The sequence below is a fragment of the Atta cephalotes genome, assembly GCF_000143395.1.
Source record: "Atta cephalotes unplaced genomic scaffold scaffold00035, whole genome shotgun sequence".
NCBI lineage: Eukaryota > Metazoa > Arthropoda > Insecta > Hymenoptera > Formicidae > Atta > Atta cephalotes.
The window spans coordinates 2598862-2611000 of NW_012130099.1; the positions used below are offsets into that span (position 1 = coordinate 2598862).

Consider the following 12139-nt stretch of genomic DNA (forward strand, 5'->3'; position numbering starts at 1 on the left):
ACGCGAACAGATCTATGGATAGCCGCAGTTGCCGGTTGGCCCGGAGCACAACTCCCGCCAGAGCTCCCGAGTTGATCAGACAAGGAAATCAAGAAGCACGTGGTTATGGAAAGATGCGACGTATCTTATAAAATTGTATCAACTTTATTTTTAAAATTTTATATATTGAATTGATTTTAATTTTTTATAAATTTTGTTGTGACAGAAGAAGACTTCGTAAGTTCCTAATTCTAAAGAAATTGTATTGAAAACAATTCTTTTAGAAGTTAGGTTAGAAATTGTCTATACTTGCGGCTTGTTTTTTAGATTAACAATGGCAACGTCGTTAGCAGCACAACTTAAAAAATTAAGAACTCCACAGACAAATTTACTGCTACAGGATAAAAAACGTCCTAGCTTGCTGTTTGACCCAAAGGAGGCTGCGAATTTGGATAGGGACACTGTGCTGAGTATAGGTTAGTTTTTCCTTTTTTTGTATTAATTTCCTTTCTGTCATATTTATGTTAATATTAAGTATCTAAATTAAATTTTATATTATTTTAGTAAAATTTGTAACTATATTATTTTATTTTATAATATTCATTTTTATTTAGTAATTTATCTTTTTAATAGCTCCGTTTTATGTTACTCCAATTATATATTTATGTATTATAATAAACATGAGCTTTGTACTTTAGTTTCAATTTATTTCGAAATCTTCAGATTTGGAAGAATCAATTTAATCAATATGTAAAGTGAATGATGAATTTAAAAAATTGCTTAAAATCCAAAACAATATCTACGAGCAGTGTTAGTATACAAATCTTTATAAACTTAGATTTTTTTACTGGATCATTTTTGAGAAAATTTATGACAAAGTTTAGACTTTTGGGAAATTTTATCGAATGTCAATTTTCAACAAAATTAATTTGTTAAAAATATTAAGAATTCAATAAAAATATTTGACATATTTCAAATATCAAGATCATGATGCAGAGAAATGTGAGTCTGTTCTCTACGCCGAAGGCCCAGATTCAAACCTGGTCAAAAAAATAGGATTATATATCAAATCATGGAAAGTATTTTTACCATAAGAATCTCTTTTAATAGGCTGGTTGAAACAGTGTGTAAGAACTTATTCTTCTCTTACTATCTATTTTTTGTCTTTATAACTTTCTAACTAAGTTTAAGAGAAATGTGTTTCTAAATTGTAAGAAAGGTATACAGCTTAGCTAAACATATTAGGTTTTTTTATTAATTATTTAAAATTAATGCAAAAATTGATTTATGGTATTAGCTGTAAATTATGCTTTGTTTTAAGAACTTTAAATTTATATACATATAATACCAATAAAACCAATAGACAATGCAAAAAAATTTCAATTCAATGAAAAAAATACAAATATCTTAATATTTTTTTGTCAAAGCTGTATTTGTAAAAAAAATGTATTATTTCTGATCATACTTTCTTATCTGTTCTTAGGCCAGAGTGGTTTGGAGGAATTACAGAAACTTTCATCAGTATTTGATGAATTTCAAGGCACACTATTTGCACAGAGTTCTGTAAACTTCGAGAGAGCTGTCCAGAATATTACATTAAATAAGCAACTGGATGCAGAAATTGCAAAATTTCTATTATTATCGACTCCATACTTCTTATTAAATGCCTGTCATAAAGCTCTGGAATGGCTTGTATTTAGATATTATATTCATCACTATAATAAAGAGCAATTTATTCTTTTGATTCTACCGTATCATGAAACTCGTATATTTGTTAGGTATGTATTAGATAGTTATTAGATAGTTTGTTCTTTTATTAGTCTACACTAGACTACATTACAACTTTCCATCTAGTTGTAGTGTAGTCCAGTGAAACTTTAAACATATCTATCAATCATTTGAGAGAGAGAGAGAGAGAGAGAGAGAGAGAGAGAGAGAAGAAACATAATTATATATAAATTAAGAATATAACTATCAAATTTTATTATTATATTATAATTGTAAAAACATTTCCATATAAATATGGGTTATTGACGTAAATTGATAATCTATATTTCAGTATGATTTAATTTTGTATTTCTTTATATTCTTCAATCAACTTTTTAATAAAATTAATATACATATGAACAATAATTCATTATGATTAAAATATCAGAAACAATAAATTTAAATGAAATAATTATTTTTTTAACTTATAATACTTTCTTATGTACATTTCTATTAACACGTATCTATCTTTAAGAAATCGATTAAAAATTTATTATTTTTTAAGAGCCCTGCAACTGATAGATCTGTCAGATGAGAGCAATAAGTGGCATTGGTTAATGCCTATGCAAAAACGCGGTATACCTTTATCTTCCGCAATTCTCATCAATCGTTTGATCTCAGATAAAGGATTCCTGAAGACGCTATGTACTCATGTGACATTTGCCACGAAGACTTATTCCGACAAAGCATCTTGTCTGACCACTTTGTATTCCTTTTACACTACGGCAGTGTTAGGAATGATTGAACTAATAGCCATTACTGAGATTGAAGTAAACTATTTATTACCGACTCTCCTTCAAGGCTTGAGAAGTCCCATTCTTGATTTTGCTGCCAGCAGCTATATGATTATTGCAAAACTGATAACAAAGGTTAAATTTGCTCTGTTTTAATTATATTTTATTGTTTTTCAAATATTTCTATCTTAAAACTTAAATGAGTAAATTCAGTAGAGATAAGTAAGATAAGAATCTAAGAGAATCATAAAATAAAAGATAAAAAGATAGTCTGTATGAGACAATATAGTTAACAGTGAATATAACAATTACATACAAATGTACAAGTATACACAAATTATGTACATACATTTTTGATTTTGTTTTAGATCCTTTTGTATGTTTATTGATAATAAGCATGCAAATTTTTTTATCTTTTATTAAATGAATACTTCAATTTTGTAATACATTGTAAAAATACAACTTTTTATATATTTTTCTATACTATAATTATAAATCAATTTTATATTTGTAAATTAAAATTATAATATATAAATATTTGAAGTTTTTTTTAATATTATATCCAAGTTTTAATTATGTATTGATATTTTGATATTAAATTTATAGGCGAAATTGAATGACGACACAATAGAGAAATTATTGTTGACGACGTTCAAGAATACACACATGAAACAGGAAGCTACTATTTTTTTACTCCATCTTTATCAATCTCAATTAACTATTATACCGCAAAGTTTGATCCTTCAATTATCTGAGCTACCTTGGTTTGTTACGACGATTGTTGCAACAATTCAGTTGGGTACTAATGTCTCGAGATTTATTCTACATTTTCTTCGAGCCGCTTGCCAATTTATCTCCGAGAGTAGTGTGCAAAACATGCTCAGCAATATGCTGGAGCACATTAGACTCGATGATGAGACAGCAGACGCTATTTTAACTACATTAACATGCGACTTCAAAGATGAAGTTTTAAGTAGCGAAATAAAAAGTTTTCTAGTGAGATTTTACCAGACTTTTGAGCGCAGCTACCCAGAGAATTTTGATAAATATCTAAAAAAATTGATGAAGCAGAGCGAATCTGATGAAAAATCTAAACAAGCGTTACATTTCCTTACTTCATGGTCTTTTGGCACTAAGGACACACACGAATCCGTCGAGATTCTGAACAAACTGACGCACATCAGCGCTGCGCAACGAGTGATTGCTCTTGAAATTCTCGCTAAGAACAACATCAATGTGTCCGAAAGTTTTCGCAACATGATGACGAGTACTCTTCAAGCAAGATTTTATGATGACGACATTAACGTTGTAAAGACTCTACTATCTTTTCCTACGAAGAAATTGATTAATTTGTTACCCACAGATACTCTGATAGATGAGTTACTGGTTTTGTTATCAACGTGTCACATAGCATCGAGGAAAGTGTTAGCTAAGTCAGCTCTGAAGACGCTGTTAGAACTTTGCGATGAAAGTGACGATACTAGCGTTTTTATCACAGCTTTACCATATTTATTTCCAGCTACGGATGTAGATGTAGAAATTGCTATGGAAGTTCTCAATTCAAATTTTGCTAAGAATAATATGTATATGCAAAGCGTGATGCAAGACATTAATAAATCTAATTTGAATGCCGAAGCGATATCTTCTGCTGCTTTTCACAATATATTAAACCATGCGTTGCTACCGCCTACAGAGAATATATTGAATTCCATGCGGCAACAAATGTCGCACGGCGATGCGGCGTCTTTATTTTTCAATATGATACTATTAGGATCAGTCTGCAGAGTACCCGTAGGCTCAATGCCAGCTAAAACTGCACGGGACGTGATTGAAATAGCCACGGAGATGATTAAGACATATTCACACGTTAAGCTACTTCGCAACTGTAACAATATTACCGGCAACAACATTCAAATGGCTCTGAAGCTCACATCTGAGGGAATTTTGCCGCTTCAAGCAGGTACTTACGTTCTCGAAATGGTGCATAGGCGATTGAATATTAAGTCCGAATCAAAACTTGATTTCGATAACAACGCGGAACGAAGCAATCTGATTCTGCGACTTCTAGAGATGTTCATTGAGGGCATGGACAATAAAAGTTGGCGAAAGCACTATTCTAGATGTCTACAAATCTTCTTCCAGCTTCATTTTACCACAGTGAAGGATCTTATCTGCTTTCTTGCGCAGTTCTATGCAGAACCCATAAAAACAAAAACATCCTATCACTGTTTACAGATTTCTTTATTACTATTAAATCAGTGTAAATCCGTCCACTGGGCATTTGAGGATCAAGACTTTGTTACCAATTTGCTACTTTCGTTGGCAAGACGTAACAACGAATGCAGAAGAGTGGCAATAGATATTTTAAAAAAGATAACACAGACTTTTAGTCTCAATACGGAACCATTCTTCGTGTTGCTGCAGAAACTAGCGACAAAAAGTGCAGAAATCTGCAGTGATCCTGATGAACTTGCATTCAACTTCTACTTCTTCCTCTCTCCAGATCCACATGTTTCTCATCAAATAAAAGAATATAAGAAGTTGCAACAAACTCAGAAATTATTATTTGACATGGTGACACAGCAAAACGAAGAATCAAAAATTTCTCTGACTCAAAGATCACAACTCCTTGATATTTTAGTGAATGTTAATAGTACTGAAATCCTCCAGCAACTGGCTCCGATAGGTCTTCAGCTTGTACAAAAGCTAATGGAAGATCCAAAAAATCGACCGGCTGGTAGTGCTTTACGAAATATATTGGACCGTTTTACCATAAACACAATTGATGCCTTGAAGGACGACAAAGTTTGGTTGCTCTTCACAACATGCATTCAGGTACACGAATCCTGTGCAGTTTTAGAAAATGGTAATCGAACTTCGCCGAGCATCATGGTGCTAAAACGAATTGATATACTCTTTGATGCAATGTCTCATGATGTCAAAGTGAGCATCCTGTCTAAAATCTTGGACGTGATGATTGATTGCGAGATTAACAATGTAGTTTCTGTCGCGGGAAAGACACTTCGCCGGTTGCACGTGGATGCGACGATCTTAATTTCAGAATTAAAGGCCATGACGAGCAATCAAATTCAAAAGGAGGTGAGCTTGGAAATAAAGTCAAGCGAAAGAAAGCGGAAAAAGCGACAAAGTCAAACTCAGTTGGCGCATTCGGCGATGATTCACAGTCGAGCGTGGAAGCGCGGTGTTATCTTATTGGAGCTTGCAGAGCATGCCGACAACATTCAGAATGAGGAACTGCTTTATGGTGTACTGTTTGATTTGCTAAACGTTTGTCTGAGTCTGGAGGAGCAGAGCCCAATCGAATATACGAATCAGCTGCTTCTCTCAACAATCTTTTGGATGATGAAGAAGAAATTGCCAATACGTGACGCTGACTTGCAAATTTCGCTTATTGTCAAGTGCATCAGAACGTCGCGCAATCCACAGACACATCATCATGCATTGCTGGTGTTGGTCGAATTTTTAAAGAATATGAATGTCCATCATGCTCTTTTTAATCTCATGCCAATTTTCACATTTATGGGCAGCACGATGGTGCGGCAAGACGATGCTTATTCCATACAAATCATCTCCAAGACTCTGGAAACGGTGGTACCAATCATAAACGCAACTGACAATGCGACACATGCTTGCGAATTGCTGAGGACCTTTATTGTCTCGTTGCCTCACATTCCCGAGCACAGGCGGATGCCACTCTTTGTCAAGTTGTTGCAGCTTCTCGACAATCATCTGCATTTGTATTATCTGCTGACTTTCGAGAGCTACGTTATGAAGATAGCAAGCCAGAAGGTCGAACATCCCACACAGTGGTTAGATTTTGCTCTTCAGGTGTCTCAAGAATTTCCGCCATATCGATTACTTCAGGTCAGTTTTCGATAATCATTTCAATTTAGAATTTAGCCATGATTATGAGAATTTTTTATATAAAATTTTAACACTGTTTTAGTGATGTGATTTTTTTCAAAAAGATAATTTTATTTTTTTATTATAGAGATATAACAAAAAACTTTCCTGATTTTCATTTCAGATTTGCACAAAGGTGGTTCAATTCATCAAGCTTTTACCAACTGATATTGAAGAAGAACAGGGCAGAAGGGAAGCAATGAAATTTCAATACAAAAATATTTATGACGTGACTAAGTCCACACCAAAAAGCCTTCGGCATTATAAGATAACGGCTGTGCAATTTCTCAGTAATCTTTTGTCGTCCGAGGATTTTATCAATCGTGTAGCTGTGCTAAACCAGGATGAGACAGATAATATAAATAAGCACTGCGATCATTTGGCGATCGAGTTGATTATGTTGATTCAGATCATCTCGAAGATCGCTGATCAGCATCAGAACAGACCAAGCGCCAAATACTGGAAAGTATTACTACACCATTTGTACGATGTGTTGGATTTAGTGAACAATCTATTACCAAACACTCTGTTCCTTCAGAGTATCAAGGCTCTCCTAAAACATGAAGTCCTATTAGTAAAGAAGAAAGCTCTAGAATTGTTAAACGCAAGACTGCTTCAGAAGAAATTTAGTGAAGATACTCACGAAGAACTTCTGAGTTTGATTAAACCTTTAACAGACTTCTTCAAAGTTGAAGTAAAGGTTGAAAACCAAGAACAAGAAATCGTACAACAGACTGTATTGATATCTTTGAAACTACTGACGAAATTATTGGCCATTGATCGTCCTGCTGTTTTTAGACCAGTACGTATATTTGAATAATAAATTTGAATAATAAATTTTTATTTAATATTTTACATAATATTTCTAAGAAAATATTTGATTATTTAATAATCTTCTTCAGAAAAATTAATATTATTAAGTTCAGTATAATTATTTATAATGCTTCTTTTATACTATAATATAATAATTATAATACTATAATTATATAATTATTATTTATAACATTATATACTAATGATTATTCACAGATTTTGGATATAACAACGGAATTGTTGGAATCCAAAAATGGTCCAGTATTAGCCAATGCAGCGTTGTGTGTAGCAGAATTATGTAGTTCAATGCGAACCCATGCTCTGTATTCGCTGAATAAATTTGTGCCTGCAATTTTGAAGTTGCTAAAAACTCATTGCTATCAAAATGTGCCGGATGTTATAGTCATCAGCATCGTGAGTGCATTACAAAAGATAGTGGAATCTTTGGGAAATTTCCTGTCACTCTACTTAGATCAACTTTTGTACGAATTGACAATGCTTAATTCTCAGTATACCAACACAGATCATCCTAAGGTATTCATTTAATGTTTTGTCTACCAAGATTATGATATCTATTGCAGAAATTTCGTTGGTTTTTTTGAAGCTTAATTGAACTTAATTGTTTTTTGATAGGCTAGTATCGTTATTTCGCGTCTGAAGGCAACAACGCAGAAATTATCCAGTTGCATACCTCTGCGAGTGCTGCTGCCAGCTGTTAATGGAACTTATCAATTATTATTAGACACAAAATCTTATATATGTATACCATCCTTGATGAACGTGCTAGCAGAATCCTTTGACAGTGTGCCTCCAACAGAACTGAAGGTAGAAGTCGACAATCTCGCCAATTTCTTCCTCCAAGTTCTTCAATTCCGTGAAAAAATCGAAGATAATATGGAAAACGACCAACAAATTACATTAAAAAGCATCGTCGCGGTTGAGGAAAGCGCTAGTAAAGCATTGGTAGCATTACTCTTGAAATTGAGCGAAGTAACGTTTAGACCATTCTATGATAAACTTTATGGATGGGCAGCGAATGATACACAGCACAAACAACGGAGTATAACATTCTACAGGTATCAACAATATAAAATCAATAAAAATTAAATCGTACTAAATTATAGATCTTTTTCAAAGCAATTATACATTCCTACTAATCGCGTGATATCAAACATTTAATTAATCAATAGTTATATCGTTTATTATATATTATCTTTTATCAATAGTAAGATTAAATGGGTTTTACGTAATTGAAATAAATATAAATTTAATTTTATAGATCAATAGCTTACAAGTAGCTTGAAATGCTTTAAAATATATACGGTTTTTCTTTAATACGATAATTTGGAAATTTATTTTAATTTATTAACATAGTAAATTAACGAAAAATAGTACATCTTATATCCATCAATTCTTATCAACTGTGCGATTTTTAATTCTCTGTTTAGATTATCGGCAAATATAGCAGAATGCTTGAAGTCCCTGTTCGTTCTATTCACTGGACTTTTTTTGAAGCATGCGGCATCGTTACTGAGCAGCAACAACATGTTCGTAACGGATACTCCGCAAGAATTGACGCTTCCCGATGAATCCAGCAAAATTGAGCTAGTAGAGGCAATTCTGTTGACACTTTATCGGGTATTCAGTTATGATGTGCATAACGTCGTCGTTGAGAACCGATATGAGATTCTCATGCAACCGATAGTAGATCAGGTGGAAAACACAATGGGAACGAGAGAAGAATATGAGATTCGAGCTAGTCAGCTCATTGTACCTTGCATAGCTTCTTTTGCTAGCGCCATTTCCGACGATTCATTGCACAAACAACTGGTCTATCAAACGTTACTGAAGACGAGACATGCAAAGCCTTACGTCAGAAGCACAGCTTTAAATGCATTGGTAAGATCATATATGGTGAATTTAATTTATATGTTTATAATATAAAAGTTATTACGCAAGGAAGTTTCTATTTTTATTTTTAAAATTTAGTAAGATATACTTGTTTAAAATCTTTTTTTTAACTCCATTTAAAATAAATTATGCTAATTCATAAAGAATTTAGATAATAAATTATTATAAACGAATAAAAAATTCAATATATTCAAATAAAATTTAATAAGGTAATTATTTTTTATTAAAAACTGTTTATATCGCTTATATCTACATATGATTATAATTTACATAGAAATTAAACTGTTGTTTTTTAATTATATTTCTCATTTAAATTATCTTTGTTTATCTTTTAATTTAAATAATTATTGCGATCTAGGTGGAAATCGCAAGAAAACTCGGTGAGGATTTTATGCCATTATTGCCAGAAACCGTACCATTCCTGGCGGAGATGTTGGAAGACGAAGACGAAGCTACAGAGAAGTGTGCGCAAAATGCTGTTCGAACTTTAGAAGAAATTTTAGGAGAACCTTTGCAGAAATATTTTTAAACATTTCTAATGTGAATATGTTTTAGCTTAATATAATAAATATGTAAATGTGTACAGAGTAAATCTGAATAAATCAATTTAACAAAAAAAATTTTTTTAAAAGTCTTTTAAAAGATTCGTGAATGTTTGATTAATAAGTTTGTTTAGGAATTAATCTATTGGAAATCAGATTTGAAACAAAAACTTCGGCTTTTATGTTGTTTTATTTTTAATTTATCTGCAATCTTATACAAATTATACCTAATATTTATCACGAGTTCGTTATCAATTTCATTTAATTTATTTCAGTAATTTGTTGAATATGGTCTGAATTAAGTTGAAACATTTCGTATATTTGAATTCAAGAAGAATTATATGTAACGCAAAGTATTATATATTATATATGCTAATAAAAACTGTGTTGTGCTCTCAGTTAGTTATTATACTATGAATATTATTTTAAATATCGAGAACTTTTGAGAATAATTTTTATATTTTGGGTCAAGGTATGTGTATATCGACATGTGTGTATTGATCATGTAATTCTTGAGCTTATTACGTTTTTTACGTCATAAGCATATTTTCATTATTCTGTACTATAATGTAAAAAAATAATACGTTTTGTGATCAAGATTGTAGATAAAAATTAAAAATAGATCAACATTTTTATAGTAGCATTTTATAGTAGCATAGTCAAAGCTCTCCTTTCAAACTGACTTCCAATACCCCCCCAATTTAAAAAAAATTCTCTCTCTCTCTCTCTCTCTCTCTCTCTCTATCTCTCTCAAATCGTAAGTTTGTAAATATTTAAAGGATTAAAAACAAAGAAAATTTCTTTATTGTGTCAGTCTTTCAGGTTTATTGTTATATTTTTTAATTTTGATATTTTCCATGGTATTTTCTACATTTATAATTATTTTGTTATTTCGTACACAATTGTCATAACAATTTTATGTAAATAAAAATAAAAATTTAACTATTTCAATTTATTTTAAGCATTTTTATTGATTATTTAATATTGATATTGCAAAAAAAAAGAGCACGTTAATAATTTATTCAAGTTTTTTGTAATTATCAAATTTTAAGGAATTAAATGATAGAAATAGAAGAAAAAACACATCATTATATTTTATGATTTTTCAAATTATATGATTTTAAAAAATACGTACTCATTTAGAAACAATCCGTTATCTAATTTAATTATACATGATTTCGTTATATAACTTTATGACCTTTTTTCAGTAGGGCAGTAATCCTATGTATAGGTATTCAAGGGAATGGAAGTAACTCGTTACTTGTAACGAAATTATGGTAGAAGATTAGTCGATTTCAAAAAAGTAACAGAAAAGTAACGGTAACTTTTTAAAAATCAGTAATTAATAATGATAACTTGTTAATTTTTCTACTCAGTAACGAATAACTGTAACTTTTTGTTATTTTTTAAAAAGTAATTTTCCATTGGTATTACAAATTTTTGTAGAGTAAATTTGAATAACGGAATGCGGTTACGAATATCAGAAGAAAATTCTACTAATACATATTGAAAGCGCAAGTGGGAACACATTCATGACACATTTAGATGAACGGCATATTCTGTTTCACATATAAGGGCTTCGCATAATAAAAGGAATAGAACAGACAACAGAGAATAAAGGTGCAGCTACAATAGAAGGAATAAGGAATTAGAAATAAAGATTAAAGATTTCAACCTATCAGAAATCGGATACATTGGAATATATGGTTTCTGATAAGTTGGTATCGTTATTCCTAATTCTTTATTCCTTCTATTGTGGCTGCACCATAAGAATTTCAACCTATCAGAAATCATGTATTATAGAATACACAATTTCTGATAGGTTGACATTCTTATTCTCTTCCTTTTATTGTGTGGAGCCCCATAATGCGCATGATATATCATTTTATCCTTCTTTAATGTCGGTGAACAACAAAGATAAAATGTTTCACCACGTTCGTGAGTGAAATAGGACGCAGTAACCAACAGTACCAACGCACTTAAAGATTAACCGAGACTAACGAGCAGACAAATGACTCTCTCAAGGATATTATATATTGTTACTAGCTTATCAATGTGTATAAATAATTGTATTCCGATAAATATACATAATATAGTAGTCTTGAAGTGTTGTTAAGTATGTATTAAAAGTTATATTGTAATAGGCTATAATAATAAAAGGAAGAAAAAATATAAGTTCATTAATCATTGAGAGAGGTTAGTAATGGAAAATACAAACAGTACCGAATGTAAAATGAAACTACTTTGCAAACTACCAAAAGGATTAGGTGCAAATGGAAATCTTAATGAGAACTGGCACAAGGTTAGGCAAAGTTTCGATATATTTTTAAAAGTAACAAACAATATTATAAAATCGGATGAAGTTAAAATTGCTATATTATTAAATATTGTCGGCAAAGATGGTATTGAATTATTCAATAAATTTAATCTTCGAGAAGCAGAGAAGAAGGACTTGGCAAAAGTGTTGCA

The 12139-nt window shown here is 31.3% G+C and overlaps 1 protein-coding gene across 1 annotated transcript; it reads left to right on the forward strand.

The window, feature by feature from the left end:
- The first annotated feature begins 313 nt into the window (after nt 1–313).
- LOC105621636 (HEAT repeat-containing protein 1) lies at nt 314–9657 on the forward strand. The gene is made up of 9 exons (XM_012203103.1): nt 314–455; nt 1463–1757; nt 2252–2615; nt 3087–6365; nt 6529–7206; nt 7434–7751; nt 7851–8293; nt 8666–9116; nt 9487–9657. Exons 1-9 carry the CDS (start codon nt 314–316, stop codon nt 9655–9657), a joined length of 6141 nt encoding a protein of 2046 aa, XP_012058493.1.
- The last annotated feature ends 2482 nt before the right edge of the window (nt 9658–12139 follow it).